Raw genomic sequence first — 25,845 nt, 5'->3', positions numbered from 1 at the left:
GACTGCTGCCCTAAAGAAATGTAGAGGCAAATACTATGATTATCTTTTTTCACCTTGTCACTACTTATGGTTTCTGCCTGCTGCTGAAAAAGCTGGAGGGCATCACACTTGAACTTGGAAAAAAAAATCTTTAAAAAATATTATTAACATTTATTGCATTAATGATATTAACACTTTAATGCACATAACCAACATCATAATCAAGAGATAAAAGATGAAAAAACCCACAGTTAAGTTCATTGGGGGACATATTAATAGTTTACTTTTACAGATAGGTTCTTGGACAGAGTTCTTAAGCCCCATTAACCCCACAGCTTATAGGACCTTTTCTGTGTGAAATGCTATGGTTAGAGCTGTGGGTATGCAGAGATGGGCAAGATGGTACACACATGACTCTGCTACAGTTCACAGTGAGGTTGGTATTGAGAGGACAAGGAAGATTGCTCTGACAGGGAGAACAGAATGTCAGCGAAGAGAGCAGAGGGAATATTACTGGGGAGTCAGGGAATGACATGAGCAGAGGCCCAGAGGAGACAATGAGAGCAAGCATGGTAAACAGCACTGTGCTCAAAACAGCTGGGGCATACAGTGCTGTGAATGGAGGCATAGAAGGTAAAAATTGTATAGTTAGTTCAATGATAGTGAATAAAGATAGGTTGAGACTGTGAGATTAGAAAAGGCCCTTGAATGTTTGAATAAAGAATTTGGACTTATTTTGACAAGCCCAGGGAAACTTTGAAGAATTTTGAGCAGAGAAGTGATATGATCAAAACTGGGCCGGCACAGGAAGGAGGCTAGAACAGTTAAGAAGATGTTACCATACAGAAGTCCGGGTGAAAAGTACTGAGTACCTAACATAGTGGTGGCAGTTAGAATTCAAAGTGTCTTTGAGTTCCACAAATGTGAGCAAAAACTACAGAGGTGAACTTTACACACAAGCCTTGGCAACAGACCATTATAAGGGACAAAGGAAATGTTCAAGGGTTTTGAGCCAGGGGTGACTGAGGAGAGTGTTGCCACTACAGAAAGTGAGTAAGGTAAGGCAAAAGGAGTTCTGAGTTCAGATTGTTCATAGGAATTTACCAGCATCTAAATTGAAAACTTTGGGAGGGAAGAGAGTAAGTGCTTTGCATTTAGTGCTCAGTAGCTTTTTGATACATTGAACTCTGAAATAATTTTGGTCACATTTTTGAAGCCAGAGAACATTTCTCCTGGTACTGAAATAATACAAATATAAGTAACCGTGGACCAAAACAAAAAAACCCAAATGTCCTCCCTGCACTACCACTTGGGGTTTAGGTGTTATTCAAACTACAAAAGTATAAACTGAACAAGATTGGTCTTAGAATTCTGATTAGAAGAATTTGACATACCTTTTTAATCATTTTACCAAGTTCAAAATCTGGCCTTCTGCCTATTGAATAGTCAGCTTTCACTTCAGAATAGGTATCATTAATTATTGCCAAGAACATGTTCTGGGGAGAAATATTCAAATGAAGTATTTCAATAAAAATTTAGTTTAAATGTTGTCAATGACTTTGACAAGTGCTGGGATTTGTAAAATTAGATTAAAATTTTAAAAGTAACTCATGTGCTCAATAAGAGATATGGCTATGCAGACTATATATAATATAGTAGAGTGGGAAATGTGTAGTGTGTGGATATGGGCAAGTATGTTTATGGTAAATGGGAAAAGCAGAATGTAAAATAGTGCATATACATTGGTTAATTATATATATATATATATAAATTTATTAATGTTACATATCAGAAGAAAACTTAGAATAATATATGTTCATAAGGGTATTTCTTTTTTTTTCTTTAAAATTCTATAGAGCTGTTTAAATGCACAATTTTACTAGGGCTCTTACAAATATTAATGTCCAGATAACACAAACAGAACTGTGGAGAGGGTATTCTTACTCCCAGCCCACCTCTCCACCTTTCACTGTGGCTCAGATCTGTCACTGTGAGGACTGTTGCCCACAATCAGGGGATAACTGCTGTGTGTGACAAAAAAATGTTTTCATGGAGGACAGTAGCAGTGCCTTGAGTAGAAAGGCAAGGTTCCTTGATTAGGAAGGCCAAATAGATTTGTCCTGAGCACATGTGAGAGACCCGTCCTGGGGACTCCTAAAAATTACAAGGGTGTGAGCTTTCATCCATAAGGGCCAAAAGCTGTTGCAATATGGGCAGAATATGAATGGCCTAATTCGTACCTACTGGTATGAAATGTCCCAGGCTGGAGAGACCTGGAACTTTCAAGTTATACATGTAAAAGATTTAGTACACTCTTGGCACACAATAACTACCAAGATGGTAACTATTATGATCACATTCTCCATTGGACAGCTTGAAAACATTTGGACCCCCCTGGATTACTAGGAATCTACACCATTCTTAATAAATGTAAAGTGTTCTGACAGCTAAGCAGTGATACTATAATTTCTTCTAAATTGGTAATTATATTTTTTATTCTGAAAAATGTAAGCAAAAAAGGGGAACATATATGGTCATTCTTACCAGCAGGACAAAAAACACGAAAAAGATGAAAGTGATGAAGTAAATGGGTCCCAAGATACGACTGGCTTGCTGAATACCAGCAAAATTAAAATCTCCAAGAACAATACGAAATTGTGTGAATCTTTTATGGGAAAAAAGAAAACCATTAGAAAATACTATATGTCTTCATACATACATGACAACAGATGGGGGTTACTAATGTGCCTAGGAAAGTACCTAGCTGCATATGGCATATGTTCTCTGGCTTTAGTTTTGTTAGCACAGAGTTCTATAAAATTGGATGTAGAATATTCCCCTAAAGAAAGCCAAGACTTAATAGCTGAACAGATAGTTCAGGAAATGATGGGCTTCAATTTATTCAATCAATATGAACCCAATGTTCACCTCCAAGATTTGAACCTTGAGATGCCTGCTTACCAGCTTGTCTTGACAGTGGCCTCCTTAGCCATTCCTGTGCCCTTATAAAACTTAGAATACTTTGACCTTTTCCAATAAATGATTTTCAACTTGTACATAGACCCAAGAGCCCTACAATTTCTAATATCAATGGTATGCTTAATTTTTGCATCTCTTCTGCTGAAATAAAAATGGCAACAATTTGTCACTTGCTAAGTCTCAAACAAGTGCTGGTAGTGATCCTCAAACATGATCCCGAGGTTTATTTTATTTTCTCCAGTAAGTATAAAAGCTTGGCTTTGAAGTGAAATAGCATTGAAAATACTATAAATCTTCATTTTATTTACTTTAAAGATAGAAAAATTAAGAAATTAAGGCTTTGAATGAGCATAGTATTAGCAGAGGTAGAATTAGGATTTCATAACCTGAAGTTTTATTTTGTTTTCTCATCATTAGTTTGCAGTGGTATTGCCATACACACCACGGATATATTATAAATTATATATATATGATATATATATATATGAGTTCTTTATTTTAAGGGGAGATCTGGGAAGGAGTTTTTAATAGTATGTAGACACTTTGCATGATTGGTCAAAGGGCAGAATGTTTCTTGTTCCTTGTTGCTTTTGCCAATCACATGAAGGGAGCATAGGACTATGTACAATGAAGGAAGAAAATGTATTCAAAGAAATCAGCTATTTGGAGTCCTAGCACTCAGAGTTTTCTGGAATTTCATCCTCAGTACCTGAGACCTGACTAAATCATACATACAGTGTTTATCCAGCTTCTAATACTGGATTCTAATGCTCTTCTACACAAGATAGAAGGAGAAATGCTGAATTAGGAGACCAAAGTTTCTCAGCAAATGAAAAAAAATTTTTTTCCTCTCTGGCATAGGAGAATATGAGGTTCTGTTTTAGTGTTTTTAACTTAATTTTTTATCCTTAAGTTGTGTTTATATAAGTTCAAGTCAGCATTTCTCCTCTCCAGAAAGTGTCCACATACCGCTGCTCTGTAAATAGTGTGAATAACAAAAACCTAAGCAATTTCTGAATGGTTATAATCACATAGGAACTGGAGACGTACAAATGCCTTTCCCCTCCCCCTCCCCAAGCTAAAAGGAACACCATGACTCTTCAGGATACAGATTATACTGAATGAAAACACTGTTTTTTAACTTCTTGATACCCCTGTTAACTTTCTACAGTTCTCTCTTGTTGAATTAAAATAGCTTACAGATGGTTTCATAATAATGTACCATTTATGCTTAATCTGACTTCCCAGTCTCTCACTTGCAGGCATGACTGGGTGGTAGGTATTCCTAAGCCTTCTCCAAATATTGCCTCTATTCCACTGTGTCGTCTTCTGTAATTCAGGTTAAACATATATTAGGCCTTCTCATTCTACCCTTTCTGTCATTTTCTGAACATTTTGCCTCTCTGTGCCACTTTAAAATTTTTTCTCACCTATTTTTCATTTTACTCATTCTCTCTTCATCTATGTCTCATTTGCTATCAAACCTGTCAACTGGGCTTTTAATCTCAGTTGCTTTAATTTTCAGTTCTAGAATTCTGTTTGATACTTTTTCAAGTATGTCACTTTTTACACTATCCTGTTCTCTCTCTAAAGATATTTTCTGACTTGTGTTTTATTTCTCTAAATATAGTATTTATTGATTATTCCAATATTTGAAGTCTTTGAGTCTGTTTCTGTTGTATCTGCTGGTTCTTGCTTACGAATTTTTCCTCCTTATGTACCAAGTTATCTTTGACCATGAGCAGTAAATTATACTTGAAGGGCTTAGGATGAAATATATTTCTCCAGAGAGGTATTTTTGTGTGTGTGTCTGCAGGTGCATATGGGCATTCCAGCCTGGGACCATCTTAATCCAAATTCAAGACATGAGGTTCCCTGGATACCTAGGTGACTAAACCCAGACTTCAAGTCAAGTCACTGAGGGATTTACTTTTAACTTGAGGCTGTAGCACTTCAGGCTCCCTGCTTTATGTGTGGAGAGGTTATCAGACACTCCTCCTCTCCCCCAACCCCACTCCCCAGCACACACACACAGGCCTTGGGTTTGTCTTCTGTCTCCTCCTTGAGAGGTAACTAGAAACACAATTTCTCAACTGTTTCTTCTGGATCAACAAAAATGCCTTCATGGTGGAGGTTTTGGGGAAGATGGATTAAGAAGCACTAGGAATCTGTCTCACCACCTAGACAACAATCACTGTGGCACAATCTTTCTGATGAAACTATTTTGGAACTCTGGAGTCTGTTGAAGGCTTACAACTTCCAGGAAAGGATTGGGCAGTTTGGGTCAATTTAAACTTTTAGTTTGGCAGCAGCTACCCATCTCCTACCCCCCAGCCCATGGCAGGTAGCCCTGCATGTATTGCTAGAGCAGCTTGTACACAGCTTGTGGGAGCCAGGGTGGACAAGAAGGACCCTGTTGTCCAGACATCATGGTCTGTGTTCTGATTGCTGATTGCTGCTTCTGATCACAGAGGCAGGCATCTCCCTGCATTGTTGCAAGCCCCTCCCTCTCCAGCTGAAGCAATGTCCTTGGGATTGAGAGGCCCAATGCTCTTCCCTCCTTCATTTTTCTCTTTTTCCCCTTTGGGAGCCAGATATTAAAGACTAGGACATTCATGGGGCTTCCCTGGTGGCGTAGTGGTTAAGAATCCGCCTGCCAATGCAGGGGGCACGGGTTTGTGCCCTGGTCCAGGAAGATCCCACATGCCACGGAGCAACTAAGCCCGTGCACCACAACTACTGAGCCTGCACTCTGGAGCCTGCGAGCCACAACTACTGAAGCCCGCATGCCTAGAGCCCGTACTCCGCAACAAGAGAAGCCACCACAATAAGAAGCCCATGCACCACAAGGAAGAGTAGCCCCCGCTCACCGCAACTAGAGAGAGCCCACGCACAGCAACAAAGAACCAACACAGCCAAAAAAAAAAAAAAAAAGACTAGGACATTAAAAAAAAACAACAACTGCATATATGAGGAAATTAGACAGTCACCATGCATGCCCAAGGAATGGCACAGGCTCAGAAAAGACCTGAGAAGACCTTAAGTTTACACCTCAGGCTGATCCTCAGAGAACTAAAAGAAGACATGAAGTAAGTCAAGAAAACTATGTATGAACAAAATGGAAAAGCAATAAAAAGATAGAAAACCTAAAAAGAAACCAAAAAAATTCTAGAGCTGCAAAGTACAATAACTGAAATGAAAATTCATTAGAGAGATTCAAAGGTAGATTTGAATAGGCGGAAGAAAAAAAATCAGTGAACTTGAAGATAGGGCAATTGAAATTATTGAGTCTGAGGAACAGAAAGAAAAAAGTTTCAAGAAAAGTGAACAGAGCCTAAGGGACCTGTGGGATACCATCAAGTGAACCAACATATGCATAAGCACATGAAAAGATGCTCAAGATTGCTAATCAGTAGGGAGATGCAAATCAAAAACACAATGAGATATCACCTCACATCCATTAGGATGGCTACTATCAAAAAACAAAACAAACCAGAAAATAACAATTTTTGACACGGATGTGGAGAAATTGAAACACGCACCGTTAGTGGAAAGGTAAAATGGAATAGCCACTGTGGAAAACAGTATAGCAGTTCCTCAAAAATTCAAAATGCAATTACCATATGATCCTGCAATTCTACTTCTGGGTATGTACCCAAAAGAATTCAAAGTAGGATCTCAAAGAGATATTTGTACACCATGTTCTCATAGCATTATTCATAATAGCTAAAACGTGGAAGCAACCCAAGTGTCATTGAGAGATTAATGGATAAAATGTGGTATGTGCATACAGTGGAATATTATTCAGCTTCAAAAAGGAAATTCTGACATATCCTACAACATTGTTGAATCTTGAAGACATTATGCTAAGTGGAATAAATCAGTCACAAAAGGACAAATACTGTATGATTCCACTATGTATCTTGAGTAATCAAAATCATAGAGACAAAAAGTAGGATGATGGTTGCCAGGGGCAGGGGTAGGGAGGGAAATGCAGAGTTCCTGTTTAATGAGTATAGAGTTTCAGTTTTGCAAGATAAAAAGATTTCTGGAGATGAATGATGGTGATGATTGAACAATATGAATGTACTTCACTGTACAGTTAGAAACGGTTAAAAAAAAGAGACATGGTTAAGATGGTAAATTTTATGTTTTATACACAATTTAAAATTTTTATCAGTTTTAAAAAAAAAGCCTTCAGGGCAGAAGTAGCTTCGGATGCTGAGTGTACTTTTCCGGGTTCTTGCTTTCTGATTTTGGCCACTCAAATTTTTGTTAGTTCTTAAATGTTTCCTATATTTCATCCAGCTTTTTAAATTGTGAAGAGGTTGATTTGAATAACCTAGCACATCATTACCAAAAGCAGAAGCCCCCTCATTAATCCTTTTCAAAATTTTCTATCTGTTTACTTTGTGCCTTATACTTTCTTTCCTCCCATTATCCAAAGTAACACAAATTTCCAAGGTTCTGTAAATTACTACATTTATATTTAATGTCCAATACTACTTAGTTTTATTATTAACACTTGAATTAAGATCCTAGGAAAGGACCAAGAAGTTGTTGGAACTGCAAACATTATTCACTCTGGATAAGGTAATCAGACTTTTCAAATTATAGGTCATTTGAAGTTGGAAAGGACCTTTGGGAGTGATTTAGTCCAGCCCCTTCATTTACAGATAAAGAAATTAAGGTCTAGAAAAGTTAAATAGCTAGTGGCAGAATTGGAAAGTAGAATTATAACTTCTTGGTTGCTAGTCCACTCTTTCCACTACTAATTTAGTAAAGGGTTATTCAGAAAAATATTATTAAATTCCATGCAATTAATTGGTACTTAGATAATACAGCATTTACATGTGGATGATGAAAAGAGGGCAACCTAAGAAATTTTTCAGACCAGAATTTACCCCAAATTGAGTAAAAGGGCCATGGACAAGTTTGAGGAATTCTTAACTAAAGGGAAAGTTATTGCAGTTTTTCTCAGAGCCATATGTTACCATGCACTACGAATTTCCAAGAGTGATGCAAAGTGAAGCCATTTCCCCCAGACGGTCTTTCTTGGTCTAGATTGCACAGGACACATTTTGAGAACTGATATTTTAGACTATCATAATTTTTTTACACAGACAGAACTTGTTTTACCTACTCAAAAACGAAAGTAAATTTATTAAAATTATTCACTTTTAAAGACAATATTTTTCTAGGGATTCTACCTAATCAGTTCTATAAGTTAGTTATCTGCTGATTGTTTTACGTGTATAAAGCTATTTTTAAAATTCAGCTTTGCCAGATCAGCAAAGGATAATCAGGTCAATATCAATAAAAGGATTCTAAAGGTAGAGCCCTCTAAAGAAAACACTTAAGATTTCTTTTGCCCAGAGAATAAATACTACAGAGACATGGAGCCAGTTTCTTTTATCTTAGATAAAATTTTCACTTCTATTGAAAAGTAAAAAAATATTTTTCTAGCTTGACCTGGTAACACTTGAAAAGTGGATAACACCATCCATTTGGATCTTTCAATGCCTAACTGTACTTTGAGTGTGACAGGTATTTAGCCATCAGTGAAAATATCAAACCATTTTTTAATTTATTAAAGCTTATGTCAGTACTTATAGGCCTTTTCATGATTTTTTTGTTATAAACTGGATAAAACTGCATAAATTACATTTATGCTAAGAGCTTACATGGAATTTTGAAAAGTGGAAAAGTCGTCAACTTGTGATCCAAAAACAAGAAATCCTAACTGAGCGTAAGCAAAGAATATTATAAAAAACATGATGGCAAATCCTACTATGTCTTTGATACAGCGGGACAAAGTTGATGACAGCTGAGACATTGTCTTATTAAAGCTTATGAATTTGAATATCTGAAAAAGAACAAAGTTAATTGAAATAGGAGAATATTAAAAATTATAATGATTAGAGTAAATTAATTTCAGAAGAAATCTGCTTGAAATTAAAAGAGATGCTTCATAAAAAAAAAAAGAGATGCTTCATGACAGTTGGGGTGTTTGAGGATTCGCTGGCAATCATTACAAAGCCAAACTACTTTAAAATTTACTGTATAAAAAAATTACTGTATAGGTAAGAATATCCTTTTGTTTTTTCATAACTTTGTAGTTTAAGTTCCCATTTTATTATCTAATATAATAAAATATATCTAATCTGTTATATCTGATAAAATATAAATACCTTTATCCATGCAAAGAAGATGGTTATGGCAATTATATTGTTGTAATAAATGTGCCAGTGTGCAAGAAAATAGAAGTCTGAATATTTTTCAGTACTTTTTAACAGTTGTCCAAGCAAGAGAAAAGTTTGTATATTACAGTATGAGTTGAAGAAAACGGCCACAAAACACAACTAAATGGGAAAATAAGAAGGGTTAAATTAGAGATTACCTCTAAATCTCCTGCAGCTTATGAATAAACACATGAAAAAGTTCATCAAAATTCAACAAAAAGGGAGGGAGAGATAAGACAGGTTTTTACATAAATGAAACTAAGCCTCAATTTATAGAAGTTTAACGTAGCTTAATTATCATAAAAGTAGCAAAATACTGACTGCCTGGCTATCCTAATCTATATGACTTTTTGTTTCTTTGAGTCATAAAACACAAATGTATAAAATGATTATATAATTCTGACTAGACTGTAAGAGTTTCTGCTCCATATAACTACATGATACCTAAGAGTTTAATATTTTTCACTATGTAACACTCCAAGAAAAAATTTTTTACAGCTCCAAAAAAATAAACCCCTTTAGAGCTTCTTAACAACTCTTTTAGAAGAGGATTTTAGAACCAGATTATTTTAGGTATCAGAGTTTTCTAACTGTCATGAAAATTTTCCTTTGATTTCTCTTCCCTAAAATACTCAGTTAAACATTTAATGCTGTACCCTATGTTAAGCATTATTGTGCTTACCAGAGAGGTAGATGGCACACTTTCTGACTCTGAGAAACTTTCAATTTGGTTTTGAGAAACAAATATATATATATATACTGGATTGGCTATAACTAAGGGCCAATAAGAGTGAAAGATCAGGTTGTATAAGCCAGAATATTTGTTCATTGTTCCTAAAACCAAGCTCTTACGATTTGTTCCACCCTACCCACACCTCTATGTTTATTTTAGTATTTTCCAGTGATAAGAACTGGCAGTCTTTGGAGTTTCTTCAAGGATTATTTCCCCAATCCTGGTGGCATCCTCTGTGCCTACAAGCTACGCTCTGGCTGCTCAAACCTTATCCCCCCTTCAGTATTCTGCCTAGGCTTGTCTTTTGCCTATTTAAAAATTCAGTGTAAAGAGGAAAGCAGATTTAGGCAACATACAAGAGTACATTTTAAAGGACCTTGCCCCAAAAGAATCATTATTTTCAACATGAGGCCCTGAGAGGAATACATTTTTTTGAGTGGGAGTAGGGAGACCTTCTGTGCCCACTAAATCATAATACGTATGGAATCACTTATTCCTCTAGATTTATGCTAGTCCTGCCAAGGACCAAATCAGAGAGAAAAAAATAGATTTCTCCCTTTTGGAGGCACACCATTAGTATGTACTATGACAGTTCGTTTTATTATTGATACTTAAAGCTTTTAAAATAAGTCCTGGATGAGGGAGGTGCTTTTTAAACCTCTCTCACTGGGGGGCTCAGATGTGATTCCCTTCAACCATATCTGTGAATATATACTTACCACCAAAAGTAGTAATTCTAGCCAGTTCCAACTACTTTTGAAATAGGCAGATTTAAATTCTTTTATTTTTAGGACTTCTTGTGTTGTGAAGACAATAAGAAAAATACAAAATGTGATTTCACAGGAAGCAATAAAATAATCATAGTAGCTAACATATCTAAGGAGCTTCACAGAGTAAAACTGCCATGAAGTAAGTATTCCTCCAGTTGCAGGGAATTCTGCCACCAATCTGTAAAATGAGGTTTGTGAAAGTCACTGCATTTCAAGGATTTATATTTCAGTACCTAACGCGACTGATATTTCTAGTCAGTGATATTGTGTACTTTAATCACTTATTTTGTACAAAATATGTTTTCTCAGGATTATGGGCTCAATTCATTACTATTTTTTTTAACATCTTTACTGGAGTGTAATTGCTTTACAATGTTGTGTTAGTTTCTGCTGTATAACAAAGTGAATCAGCTATACATATACATATATCCCCAATTCCCCTCCTTCTGGCGTCTCCCTCCCACCCTCCCTAAACCACCCCTCTAGGTGGTCACAAAGCACCGCTTTGAAATCCCTGTGCGATGCAGCTGCTTCCCACTAGCTATTTTACATTTGGTAGTGTATATATGTCCATGCCACTCTCTCACTTCGTCCCAGCTTACCCTTCCCCCTCCCTGTGCCCTCAAGTCCATTCTCTACGTCTGCGTCCTTATTCCTGTCCTGCCCCTAGGTTCTTCAGAACAATTTTTTTTTTTTTTTAGATTCCATATATATGTGTTAGCATACGGAATTTGTTTTTCTCTTTCTGACTTACTTCACTCTGTATGACAGATTCTAGGTCCATCTACCTCAATTGAATTGAATAATTCAATTTTGTTTCTTTTTATGGCTGAGTAATATTCTATTGTATATATGTGCCACATCTTTTTTTTTTTTTTTTTTCTGTACGTGGGCCTCTCCCATTGTGGAGCACAAGCTCCGGACGCGCAGGCTCAGCGGCCATGGCTCACGGGCCTAGCCACTCTGCGGCATGTGGGATCTTCTCGGACCGGGGCAAGAACCTGTGTTCCCTGCATCGGCAGGCGGACTCTCAACCACTGCACCACCAGGGAAGCCCTGTGCCACATTTTCTTTATCCACTCATCTGTCGATGGACACTTAGGTTGCTTCCGTGTCCTGGCTATTTTAAATAGAGCTGCAATGAACATTGTGGTACATGACTCTTTTTGTATTATGGTCTTCTCAGGGTATATGCCCAAGAGTGGAATTGCTGGGTCATATGGTAGTTCTGTTTTTAGTGTTTTAATGAACTTCCATACTGTTCTCCATAGTGTCTGTATCAATTTACATTCCCATCAACAGTGCAAGAGAGTTCCCCTTTCTCCACACCCTCTCCAGCATTTATTGTTTGTAGATTTTTGATGATGGCCATTCTGACTGGTGTGAGGTGATACCTCATTGTAGTTTTGATTTGCATTTCTCTAATGATTAGTGATGTTGAGCATCGTTTCATGTGTTTGTTGGCAATCTGTGTATCTTCTTTGGAGAAATGTCTATTTAGGTCTTCTGCCCATTTTTGGATTGGGTTTTTGTTTTTTTTGATATCGAGCAGCATGAGCTGCTTGTATATTTTGGAGATTAATCCTTTGTCAGTTGCTTCATTTGCAAATATTTTCTCCCATTCTGAGGGTTGTCTTTTCGTCCTGTTTATGTTTTCCTTTGCTGTGCAAAAGCTTTTAAATTTCACTAGGTCCCATTTGTTTATTTTTGTTCTTATTTCCATCTGTCTAGGAGGTGGGTCAAAAAGGATCATGCTGTGATTTATGTCATAGAGTGTTCTGCCTATGTTTTCCTCTAAGAGTTTTACAGTGTCTGGCTTTACATTTAGGTCTTTAATCCATTTTGAGTTTATTTTTGTGTATGGTGTTAGGGAGTGTTCTAATTTCATTCTTTTACCTGTAGCTCTGCAGTTTTCCCAGCACCACTATTGAAGAGGCTGTCTTTTCTCCATTGTATATTCTTTGCTCCTTTATCAAAAATAAGGTGACCATATGTGCGTGGGTTTATTTCTGGGCTTTCTATACTGTTGCATTGATCTATATTTCTGTTTTTGTGCCAGTACCATATTATCTTGATTACTGTAGCTTTGTAGTATAGTCTGAAGTCCAGGAGCCTGATTCCTCCAGCTCCATTTTTCTTTCTCAACATTGCTTTGGCTATTCGGGGTCTTTTGTGTTTCCATACAAATTGTGAAATTTTTTGTTCTAGTTCTGTGAAAATGCCATTGGTAGTTTGATAGGGATTGCATTGAGTCTGTAGATTGCTTTGGGTAGTATAGTCATTTTCACAGTGTTGATTCTTCCAATCCAAGAGCATGGTATATCTCTCCATCTATTTGTATCATCTTTAATTTCTTTCATCAGTGTCTTATAGTTTTCTGCATTCAGGTCTTCTGTCTCCTTAGGTAGGTTTATTCCTGGTATTTTATTCTTTTTGTTGCAATGGTAAATGGGAGTGTTTCCTTAATTTCTCTTTCAGATTTTTCATCATTAGTGTATAGAAATGCAAGAGATTTCTGTGCATTAATTTTGTATCCTGCTACTTTACGAAATTCATTGATTAGCTCTAGTAGTTTTCTAGTACCATCTTTAGGATTCTCTATGTATAGTATCATGTCATCTACAAACAGTGACAGCTTTACTTTTTCTTTTCTGTTTTGGATTCCTTTTATTTGTTTTTTTTCTCTGAGTGCTATCGCTAAAACTTCCAAAACTATGTTGAATAATAGTGGTGAGAGTGGACAACCTTGTCTTGTTCCTGATCTTAGAGGAAATGGTTTCAGTTTTTCACCATTGAGAACAATGTTGGCTGTGGGTTTGTCATATATGGCCTTTATTATGTTGAGGAAAGTTCCCTCTATGCCTACTTTCTGGAGGGTTTTTATCATAAATGGGTGTTGATTTTGTTGAAAGCTTTTTCTGCATCTATTGAGATGATCATATGGTTTTTCTCCTTCAATTTGTTAATATGGTGTATCACATTGATTGATTTGCATATATTGCAGAATCCTTGCATTCCTGGGATAAACCACACTTGATCATGGTGTATGATCCTTTAATGTGCTGTTGGATTCTGTTTGCTAGTATTTTGTTGAGGAGTTTTGCATCTATGTTCATCAGTGATATTGTCCTGTAGTTTTCTTTCTTTGTGACATCTTTGTCTGGTTTTGGTATTAGGGTGATGGTGGCCTCGTAGAATGAGTTTGGGAGTCTTCCTCTCTCTGCTGTATTTTGGAAGAGTGTGAGAAAGATAGGTGTTAGCTCTTCTCTATGTGTTTGATAGAATTCGCCTGTAAATCATTCTGGTCCTGGGCTTTTGTTTGTTGGAAGATTTTTAATCACAGTCTCAATTTCAGTGGTTGTGAATGGTCTGTTTATATTTCCTGTTTCTTCCTGGTTCAGTCTTGGAGGTTGTGCTTTTCTAAAATTTGTCCATTTCTTCCAGGTTGTCCATTTTATTGGCATATAGTTGCTTGTAGTAATCTCTCATGATCCTTTGTATTTCTGCAGTGTCAGTTGCTACTTCTTCTTTTTCATTTCTAATTCTATTGATTTGAGTCTTCTCCCTTTTTTTCTTGATGAGTCTGGCTAATGGGTTATCAATTTTCTTTATCTTCTCAAAGAACCAGCTTCTAGTTTTATTACTCTTTGCTATTGTTTCCCTCATTTCCTTTTCATTTATTTCTGATCTGATCTTTATGATTTCTTTCCTCTGCTAACTTTGGGGTTTTCTTTTTGTTGTTGCTCTTCTTTCTCTAATTGCTTTAGGTGTAAGGTTAGGTTGTTTATTTGAGATGTTTCTTGTTTCTTGAGGTAGGATTGTATTGCTATAAACTTCCCTCTTAGAACTGCTTTTGCTGCATCCCATAGGTTTTGGGTTGTCGTATTTTCACTGTCATTTGTATCTAGGTATTTTTTTATTTCCTCTTTGATTTCTTCAGTGATCTCTTGGCTATTAAGTAGTGTATTGTTTATCCTCCATGTGTTTGTATTTCTTTCAGATTTTTTTCTGTAATTGATATCTACTCTCATAGCGTTGTGGTCCGAAAATATACTTGATATGCTTTCAATTTTCTTAAATTTACCAAGGCTTGATTTGTGCCCCAAGATATAATCTATCCTAGAGAATGTTCCATGAGCACTTGAGAAGAAAGTGTATCCTGTTGTTTTTGGATGGAATGTTGTATAAATAGCAATTAAGTCCGTCTTGTTCAATGTATCATTCAAAGCTTGTGCTTCCTTATTTATTTTCACTTTGGATGATCTGTCCATTGGCAAAAGTGGGTTGTTAAAGTCCCCTACTATGATTGTGTTACTGTCAATTTCCCCTTTTATGGCTGTTAGCATTTGCGTTATGTATTGACATGCTCCTATGTTGGGTGCATAAAGATTTACAATTGTTACATCTTCTTCTTGGATTGATCCCTTGATCATTATGTAGTGTCCTTCTTTGTCTCTTGTAATAGTCTTTATTTTAAAGTCTATTTTGTCTGATATGAGAATTGCTACTTCAACTTTCTTTTGATTTCCATTTTCATGGAATATCTTTTTCCCTCCCCTCACTTTCAGTCTGTATGTGTCTCTAGGTCTGATGTGGGTCTCTTGTAGACAGCATATATATGGGTCTTGTTTTTGTATCCATTCAGCCAGTCTATTTCTTTTGGTGGAGCATTTAATCCGTTTACATTTAAGGTAGTTATCGATATGTATGTTCCTATTACCATTTTCTTAATTGTTTTGCTTTCTTATTGTAGGTCTTTTCCTTCTCTTGTGTTTCCTGCCTAGAGAAGTTCCTTTAACATTTGTTGTAAAGCTGGTTTGGTGGTGCTGAATTCTCTTAGTTTTTGCTTGTCTGTAAAAGTTTTAATTTCTCTGTTGAATCTGAATGAGATCCTTGCTGGGTAGAGTAATCTTGGTTGTAGGTTTTTCCCTTTCATCACTTTAAATATGTCAGGCCACTCCCTTCTGGCTTGCAGAGTTTCTGCTGAAAGATCAGCTGTGAACCTTATGGGGATTCCCTAGTATGTTATTTTTCCCTTGCTGCTTTTAATATTTTTTCTTTGTATTTAATTTTTGATAGTTTGATTAATATGTGTCTTGGCATGTTTCTCCTTGGACTTATCCTGTATGGGACTCTCTCCACTTCCTGGACCTGATTGACAATTTCTCTTCCCATATTAGGAAAGTTTTCAACTATAATCTGTTCAAATATTTTCTCAGTTCCTTCTTTTTCTCTTCTTCTTCTGGGGCCCCTATAATTTGAATGTTGTTGCATTTAATGTTGTCCCAGAGGTCTTTGAGACTGTCCTCAATTCTTTTCATTCTTTTTTCTTTATTCTGCTCTGCAGTAGTTATTTCCACTATTTTATCTTCCAGGTCACTTATCCATTCTGCCTCATTCTGCTATTCATTCCTTCTGGAGAATTTTAAATTTCATTTATTGTGTTGTTCATCATTGTTTGTCTGCTCTTTAGTTCTTCTAGTTCCTTGTTAAACATTTCTTGTATGTTCTCCATTCTATTTCCAAGATTTTGGATCATCTTTTTTATCATTACTCTGAATTCTTTTTCAGGTAGACTGCCTATTTCCTCTTCCTTTGTTTGGTCTGGTGGGTTTTTGCCTTGCTCCTTCATATGCTGTGTGTTTCTCCTTCTTCTCATTTTGCTTAACTTACTGTGTTTGGGGTCTCCTTTTCGCAGGCTGCAAGTTCGTAGTTCCCGTTGTTTTTGGTGTCTACTCCCAGTGGCTAAGGTTATTTCAGTGTGTTGTATAAGCTTCCTGGTGGAGGGGACTGGTGTCTGTGTTCTGGTGGATGAGGCTAGATCTTGTCTTTCTGGTGGGCAGGACTGGGTCTGGTGGTGTGTTTTGGGGTGTCTGTAACCTTATTATGATTTTAGGCAGCCTCTCTGCTAATGGGTGGTGTTGTGTTCCTGTCTTGCTAGTTGTTTGGCACAGGGTGTCCAGTGCTATAGCTTGCTGGTCGTTGAGTGGAGCTGGGTCTTAGCATTGAGATGGAGATCTCTGGGAGGGCTCTTGCCGTTTGATATTATGTGGAGCCAGGAGGTCTCTGGTGGACCAATGTCCTGAACTCGGCTCTTCCACCCCAGAGCACCATGACCCTCTCAGCCACACACATGTTCTTTTTTTTTTTTTTGCGGTATGCGGGCCTCTCATTGTTGTGGCCTCTCCTGTTGCGGAGCACAGGCTCCGGACGCGCAGGCTCATCAGCCATGTTTCACGGGCCTAGCCGCTCCGTGGCATGTGGGATCTTCCCAGACCGGGGCACGAACCCGTGTCCCCTGCATCGGCAGGTGGACTCTCAACCACTGCGCCACCAGGGAAGCTCCATATGTTCTTTTAAGAGCACTCTTAAGTAACATCCTGATTGTGTGCAGTACAACTTTACTTTCGAACTGAGAGTTGAGGTGGATGGGATTTTTGCCTTCCCCAGATGGTTGAAGGTTATGATTTTTGTTTTTGGAAACCCCACCACCTCCTTATTTATATTATTATTTTTGCAAGAAAAGTATAAAGGGAGTTGGAGTGGAGGTGAGATTTGTGATCACGAAAGCCTTGGACGCCATCCTCTCCGTCTTCTGCCTCTCTGTCTCTCTGATTAGTTCCTATCCAGCAGCAGATTGAAGCAGGAGATGATTCTTCTCAAGGTTTGTTCAGCAGCTTCACTTCTAGGTAAAGGCTTCATGAACCAAGTGACGTCAACAAACGAGGCTTCTCTCTCTCTCTCCTCTCTCTAACAATGAAAGTTGCTCTAATGGAATTCTGTTCTGCCAAAGGAAAATATTGCAAATCTACTTCTAGTCTTCACCCTTTCAAATTAATCTACCATGCTCTTTGGAAGTGCAAACTAGTCCATGTGAAAATATCACATGGAGTTCCTCAGCACCCATCAGCATCAACCACTCAACTTGTGAGTGGGTGAGCCTTCAGATGACCACAGACCCAGTCTTCAAGTCTCCCAGCTGAGGCCTCAGACACACAAAACTAGTTTCAACCTAGGTGCCAAAGAGCCCTAGCCCCCCAACTCCTGCCTGCGCCTCTGGGAGCCAGTGCCCTTGGCATGACGTCACTTCCTCCATTACTTCTTTTTTAGTGCTCCACTTTTTTTTGCTACTCTGAAAATTCCCAGTGGTCAAAGACCAATGTAAATAAGAAAGATGTGATTTTTAGCTAGACATTCATTTTACTCTGTGTTTTGATTGCTCATTCATAACTGGGATACTAATTTATCCCTACAGGAGAACAAGATGATGTTCAAGAACATGCTATACTGTTAGTTACTGTTATTAGTCAGGACTCCCCCCACAAAATACATAATTTTTTAATATTTCAGAGGAGGGAAATACACTCTCCCCCTTTAGCTTATCAGAGATACTTCTTGCTTCTAAATGTCAAGATAACATATTTTACTAAAGCAAATGTTTTCTGTTTAACTTTAGGCACTGGATGTTGGATACAAAGATCTATATGCAAATAGAAATATAAAAATTAATTCCAATACTAAATATAAAAAGATTTTGAGGCAGTTCACTGTATTTCTAGTGTTCTCCACAACTGCAGATAATTAAGAATTGACAGTAATTTAAGGAACCAGCATCTCTATCACAATGCCATGATGTAATTATTCCTACCTAAAGATATTAGCAAATCTTATTGGTACTGGAATAAGGTGTGGCCCCAAAAGCAAAAAACCACCAAAACCAAGAACAAAACAACCAGTTAACAAATAGAAAACAGGAATTTGTTTTTACACCTTGTGTATAGTATGTGCGCAATGTTGGGTAAGTGAGTGAAGTGAAAGAAACTCAGTATTTTGATCTGAAGTGTAGACTAGTAAACAAAAAGCAAAAAATGATGAGTATTCAGTTTAGTTTGCCAGATATGTGTACAAAGGGAAAATAAGTGGATAAAGTCTTAGTGTAAGCAATATGCTCCCATACAACTACTGATTAGATATACTACCAGTTAAAAGTTTCAAAATCTGCTAAAGTTTCTAAGAAATAACATTTTAAAAGGTAGCATAGATGGGACTTCCCTTGTGGTCCAGTGGGTAAGACTCTGTGCTCCCAATGCAGGGGACCTGGGTTCGATCCCTGGTGGGAAAACTAGATCCCACATGCATGCTGCAACTAAGGAGTCTGCATGCCACAACTAAGACCCAGCAGAGACAAATAAATATGCAAAAAAATTAAAGGTAACATAGAATAAGCACAAAACCTAGAGACAGAAAATATGGACTTAATCTAGTATTACAAGGAGTTCTTCATACGACTTTAAGCCAATTACCCCACTGTTTCTATTCTTATTTAGGACATAGAAGTGATTCGTATTCTTCACTTTATCCCTACCAGGACTATCTGGAAGGGTGGAAATGTTGGTAAGAAGCTGATTCCCTGAAAGAAAATACTATAACATAAAAGGTAAAATGTCCATTGGCTGCTGACGGTAATTCATTTGTTTTCATTTTTACAAATTTTAAAGGCCATGATTATGTTTCACCATCACTGTTGCACAGGGGAAAAATTCCCCTATCAGAGTAAATGCCAATTCCATATTCCAGAGTAAAAATGTAAGACTCATGAGAAAAAAGTGGCTCACTGAGACTTAGTGGACACTATTGTTTGCCTGTCTAGCGTTCATTATCCCATTCCTCCTTTCTAACAGAACCCTAATTGTATCAGGCATTCACCCATTCTCAGATCCCTTTGCAGAAGCCAATTCAATCCCCAGGCAGATTCAATCACAGTAATCCTATTTGCTTTGACAGTGTTTGGTTCTAGAACCCAGGCCTAAGCCAAATAGCATGGTCCAGGTTAGGCAGATTACCTAAGGTAATCAGACCTACAGAAATAATTTTTTCTCTTTGGTTGGTTCTCTGTCCTCCTCCTTGTGAGAGGGGATGTCTGTCATCTTTTTCTTGGGTCCAACAGGTTAGCCCAGGCACGTCTTTCTCATGCAATAGCAGAAGTGCAAGAGGGCAAGTTTTAATTTACAAACCCTTTTCAAGCTTCTGCTTGTATCATATCTGCTGACATTCCATTGACCAAAGAAAGTCACCTGGTTGAACCCAGTATCAAGTTCTGGGGCAGTGCACCCTGCCCTGGGTGACAGGTCACTGCAAATTTACATGGCAAAGATGTGAAGAATTGGGGCTATTTTTGCAAATCACCATCGGCTGTAATCATTTCTAGGATGCTGGCTACTGTTATATATTGTTTGAATTTTAAATTGTTCATTCTTGAGACAAAAATGAGTAACTTAATAAAGAAGCTTATTCTGAAAGGAAATCAACAGATTTGAATGATCTGATTTAAAGGAAGAAATCATTAGGACTAAATGTTAGATATGTCCAACTGCAGAATGGCAATAAATAAGACTACATACTCTTAAGCAATATAAAACTAACCTATTGTATGTAATTCTCCATGTTCCGGAACATATCCTGAAACAATGAATATGATGTTGCTCTTTCTTCTTTATCATTATTGGAAGAATTACATTATATTTATTTTGGAGCTTATGATTTTAATCTCAGTACAAACGTGCACAAACTGGAAACCTTAATGAGGGCTCTGGGTGCCTTTTAAATTCAGTATGCTAATAAGAGGTTTTGAGTAACTCACCTGATGATGCAAAACAGATTTACATTAGCATTGTATAATGAAAAATCAATAAAAATAACTCTAGTGCTTCTTGTGATCCAGCTGTTCATTCGAAGATTAATGAACTTGTTTAGGGTTTCAGATTTTGATTTTGGTAAAGTGAAAATATATCCCCCATTTCGGTAAACACCAGTAAATCCCCAATGCCAAGGGGAGTTGATAATAGGAGCAGAGTACTTCCATCTGTTAGATATAAAAAGAATAATGGAGAGATGAGAAAGCCTGACGGAGAAGTATCTAAGAATTTAAGTTAACCTTTGGTTGAAAGTCGTAGTTAAAAAAAAAGTACTAAGTTCATAAGTATTATAGTAATTTTGAAGTAAGATGGTGAGTTAAGGATTAAGCTAAAAGGATTAAGATTGAATATGTTTTCATTGTTTAGTGCTTATTGTGGGCAACACACTGGACTACATACTATGAGAAAAAAAATTTTTTTTAATCCATCTGTTGCCTCAGGGAACTTGAAATCTAGAAAATAATGACGGATTTTTTCTTTAACATGTTGTCTCTGTTATCTGACGAGATCTTTAGTCTTTGAGTAGGACAAAAATATCCAGGGTTTTGATTCAGAAATATCTGTCTCAGTATGGGGAAAAAGATGCTTCACAGTCTGTGTTTTAACGATCATATACCATTTATAAATGCCCAATAAATAAAAACTTTGTTACAATGTCTATATTGTTATATAGGTATCTTATTTTAATGAAAGTACACAAAGTAAAATCTGTATAACTAAATTTTGTTTCCATTCTTTCTACTTTTAACTTAGTTATGCAATATCAAAAAGTAAAGCTTTGATTCTTCATTTTAGTCCCTATTCAGTCTCCTAAAACAGATCTGAACAATTATCCAAAGATGCTCTGCTTAAACTTGTTTTTCTGTTAGTAACACCATGTTTGTTTTCAGCAGAGAAGAGAAAAGTGACAACACTAAGATAAAATACTCATTTTTAATGAAAATTCCATAGTTGTATGTTTGAGCATTTTCCATATGATTGTTAAACTGAAACAAGAACATTTATTACACCAACCCTCTCCTACTTCCAATTTTTTATACTGGTTTTAATTAATGAACGTTACATTTTAGAAAGAAAAACAAGCACAAATTGATTCTTATTTTGTTTGTCAGGAAATGACACATATTAAAATTCTAAATCCGTAATGTTAATTTTGGTATTTAAATTATTTGTAGTTGTTATGAAAATTTGGAATATTAGAATACTTAACAGATTAGTCTTGAGATCAAATTTAAATGTGTAATTAATAGTTGACTTATCTTGTAATTTTTCATGAAAGGGAAATAGTGTGTAGTACTGTTATAATAGTATAATATTTAAGAGAATGTGTCACCATACTTATGAATTTATTAGGTTTATAAGAATTATACAAGCACTTTGTTGCCCTCAAGAACACCCAAAACTCATAGAAAGAAAAAATAAGTCAACAAAACCCACGAAGCAATGATCAATCCTAGGGGTAGAGAGGTAGTTGTTCAAGAAAGGAAATGTAATCACTGTTCATATTTATAAAATAAACATCGACTAATGATTAACAAAAATTACAGTATAACTACAGGCTAAGAGGAACAGGAAGTGTGTATGTGGAGGGAGTGGCATAAGAGGGATATATGACAGACACTTTCCATGACAGAGACAATAGATATATAAAACTATAAAATCAAGTAATAGTATAATATATTCTGAATATATATTCAGAAATAGGAAGTATATACAAGAAGAAACAACTAAAAGTGGCTGCTTCTGGAGTGGGAATTATGAGTAGGAAAGGGTGGACTTTGTAAATATTTCATCACTGATAAATATCAAATTTTAAAAAAGATATATTTTTTGCCTCTATGATTTTCATATGACCTTAAAAGCAATGATACCAGCAGCTTCTGTGTTAAGGGGAGGTAGTGTCAGTGGCTTTGGGCTTTTACATTTTCAATATAAAGTGTAGACGTGAGTCTATACTAGCATTAGCCTCAGCCACTTTGGAGAACAAAGGCCATAAGATCTTTGGCGGGTATCATCAGATGCAGTGTCTGTAAAACATAACTGCCCCTTTTCAACACTGGCAACAATAGAAGATATCACTGAAGTAAGCCAGAGTGAGAAAGCAACAGAGTACACCAAAGACACTCCCTAGGGATCCCAAGAAGCATTTGGAATGTGTTTGAGGGCATCTTGCCAGAGCCAGAAAAGCTGATTGAGTTTTGTAAAAGCAAAAATGGGCGCTTTGCCCTGTGTCCAATATGACTTAGCACTTCATTTACCACAGTTGGAAAAAAAACACTTCACATCCTTTGGTAAACAAAAAAAATAACAGGTTGTGGACTTCCCTGGTGGTGCAGTAGTTGAGAGTCTGCCTGCCGATGTAGGGGACACAGGTTTGTGCCCCGGTCCGGGAAGATCCCACATGCCGCGGAGCGGCTGGGCCCGTGACCCATGGCCACTGAGCCTGCGCGTCCCGAGCCTGTGCTCCGCAACGGGAGAGGCCACAACAGTGAGAGGCCCGCGTACCGCAAAAAAACAAAAACAAAAACCAGGTTTACTCTTCCTTTTCTAAACACTGCATCTCGGAGTCTTCCTTTGATACTATTACTGAAACAGTCTCCTTACCCGCCAGGCCCCTGTTGGTATTATTTGGAAAATAAATATGTTTTCACAATTGTTTGAAGATACAATGGTAACTGCTAGAAAAAGTTACATGTAATTTTATACTACTTACTCAGTATCATATTTAAGGCCAAAATCAGACAGATCTTCATTTTCAGAAGTGTATTTGTCATAACATTCGTTCATCAAGGACTGAAAGGATGAATGGACCTTGCACGTGTTGTTGCGGACTTTTAGTTGACGGACTCTGGGGACTCCTAAAAGTATGTTCTCATAGTAGATGCGACTGCTGTTCTTTAAGTCATACAAATTCTTGTTATTGTACCATGAGTCCCAGTACAGGCCTTCCAAAAGGGGTCCTTCCATAAACTTCATATAGAAAAATAAATGTTATGGGAAAAATATTTCATGTCAAGTGTATAACAGAATCTACACTCATAATGTTATCCATAAGAATATAAAAATCAGTGATTTTAGCCAAGCCACCATGAATAATGGTAATGGTAAATGATGATGTTGATGATGATAACGAAAATGGTTAACATTTCCTGAGTACTTACTATGTACTGCTCTAAGCACTTTACGGGTATTAACTCATTTAGTTCCATAACCCTCCTTCTCCGAGGGGTATACTGAAAACTCTCCCACAATACATGAATATCAGGACTGGTCATAGCCACAACTCATGACTTCACCTCGAAGTTATCTGTGTCCCCCCTTTCCTCTCCAACTCTGGCGGTGGTGACTGCTTCTGTCTCTGTCACTATGTGCTCCTTCTAAGAGATCCTAAGCCTAGGGTTCATTTTTTTCTTTCCTGCCTTTGTCTTATTTGCCATTGGCCACGTACATACCTCAAGACAGCACAGTAAAAAAGAAGCAGTTGGGCTCCACTTCTTGTCTCAGGGAAAATTTCCTATCATTCTTTCATATTTCACTTGGCCTAAACCAATGACTTCTAATCATTTGCCTTATCTCACACTTCTCTCACTCTCAGGAAATGACATTGTCTCCTTGATAAGTTTCAAATTCCTAGCATGGCATTCATGATTAGACCTCTGTTCAATTCATAGTTTGGTCTTTTCCACCTCATCTCCTATATGCCTATAATGCCAAACATAGCTCCACATGATGAATTACTTATAGTACATATCGTTTTTTCTTCCTAGGATGGTCTTCTGTTACTCATCCTTTAAAACTCAACTGAATTGTGATGACCTCTGGAAAGCCTTCCCTACCTCTTCCTTGTATGTCCCAATGTTTGTGACATGGGATACCTGAAACTGCTGTTCCCTTAATTGTTCTTTCCTCATAATGTGAACATCTTGCTAAGTTAAGTGTAACAGAAAAAACAAGTCTGTTCTAATGCTAAAGGAATGATACTCTTATGCAATTAAAAACACTATAAAATTATATTTTGTAAATGTACTCTTTATTATATACTGTACATTACTGTAACACACACACAAGAGTATAGGCCTGTATACCAAAATCACATATATTTTAATTTATGGGCAATTTAAGGAATTTTTTTTTTTTTTTTTTTTTTTGCGGTACGCGGCCTCTCACTGTTGTAGCCTCTCCCGTTGTGGAGCACAGGCTCCGGACGCGCAGGCTCAGCGGCCATGGCTCACGGGCCCAGCCGCTCCACGGCATGTGGGAACTTCCCGGACCGGGGCACGAACCTGTGTCCCCTACATCGGCAGGCGTACTCTCAACCACTGAGCCACCAGGGAAGCCCAATTTAAGGAATTTTTAACGGTAATTTTCACTGTATACAATTTTAGACTGACTTTGGATCGTAACTCCCACATAAGAAATCTATTTCCCAAATGCAACAATAATGTTAAAAAAAAAATATCACTTTTTTAAAGTTATAAGAACTCTATCACACTGAGAACACAGGTTCTCAATAAACACTTAGTGGTTGATTGATTCTAATAGTTTAAAGAAATGACATTTTTATTCATTCCTTCAATAAATACGTATCAAGTGCCTACTATGTGTGCCAAGGGCTTGTTTATGCAATGCCTAAAGCTACTTCATCCACAGTCACATGACATCTTACCTTCCAAAAGTCAGTTATGCTGCGAATAGACTTAAAGTTGATTCTTTCTTCACCATGCACAGACGTGTCCAAAAATAGAGATGACATAACTTTGTTTAAGTAATACATATGTGGGTTTACCATCCCAAAAGTCACTAAGGAGAAGAATTTTTTGTTTAAAAATTTACATTTAAAAACACAATTTTTATCAGGATTAAAAATGTACTTGTAATTTGTTCTCAATTTTGTTTTGAAAATTCAATTTTATTTTTCTAATTATAAGAGCAATAATAAAAAAAACTAAAATAGAAATATACAGAACAGGAAGAAGTTTCCTGTAATCCCACTGCTAGAATTAGGTTTGGCATATATTCTTCAGATTTTTCTAAATGCATACACACTTACAGAGAAAATAACTTTATTTTTATAAAACTGAGATCACATTATACATACTATTCTGCAAGGTGGGTTTTTTTTTCCAATATTGAGAGTAGGCAACATAATATAGTGAGTAGTTTAGGCTATGAACTTTAAAATCAAACAGATAATGGTTTGAGTCCCACCATAGGGATAATATCTCCTACCTCATAGTTTTGTTATGAGAAGTAAGTGAGATAATTCATGTGGAACATTTAAAACTATGTTTTGGCACATGATAGGATTGAGAAGAACATTAACTAGTATTCTTTCTCACTCTTCCTAGGGGTGGGTGGGTGCGTTTTAGAGCAGGGTATATACTACATATGTCTTTTTTTTTTTTTTTTTTTTTGCTAGAAGGCCTTTATTTTTAGAAATAATGTAT

The 25,845-nt window shown here is 36.9% G+C and overlaps 1 protein-coding gene across 3 annotated transcripts in view; it reads right to left on the bottom strand.

The window, feature by feature from the left end:
- Nucleotides 1-25,845, bottom strand: part of PKD2L2 (polycystin 2 like 2, transient receptor potential cation channel) — a 39,844-nt gene that overhangs the window by 12,138 nt on the left and 1,861 nt on the right. For 2 of the 3 annotated variants that reach the window (XM_029216975.1, XM_029216976.1), the window contains exons 3-10: nucleotides 25,065-25,198; nucleotides 23,112-23,368; nucleotides 20,344-20,565; nucleotides 10,653-10,881; nucleotides 9,150-9,320; nucleotides 8,643-8,824; nucleotides 2,524-2,644; nucleotides 1,374-1,475 (exon numbers count right to left, since the gene is read on the bottom strand). In XM_029216975.1, the coding sequence (XP_029072808.1) occupies nucleotides 1,374-1,475; nucleotides 2,524-2,644; nucleotides 8,643-8,824; nucleotides 9,150-9,320; nucleotides 10,653-10,881; nucleotides 20,344-20,565; nucleotides 23,112-23,368; nucleotides 25,065-25,198 (1,418 nt within the window). The remainder of the gene's footprint in view (nucleotides 1-1,373; nucleotides 1,476-2,523; nucleotides 2,645-8,642; nucleotides 8,825-9,149; nucleotides 9,321-10,652; nucleotides 10,882-20,343; nucleotides 20,566-23,111; nucleotides 23,369-25,064; nucleotides 25,199-25,845) is intronic. The other variant, XM_029216977.1, reaches the window with a different exon arrangement.

The sequence above is a fragment of the Monodon monoceros genome, unplaced genomic scaffold (assembly GCF_005190385.1).
Source record: "Monodon monoceros isolate NGI ecotype Baffin Bay Population unplaced genomic scaffold, NGI_Narwhal_1 Super_Scaffold_12, whole genome shotgun sequence".
Taxonomy (NCBI): Eukaryota; Metazoa; Chordata; class Mammalia; order Artiodactyla; family Monodontidae; genus Monodon; species Monodon monoceros.
Note: the sequence above shows the minus strand (reverse complement) of the source record. Positions and strands in the feature narration are given on the sequence as shown.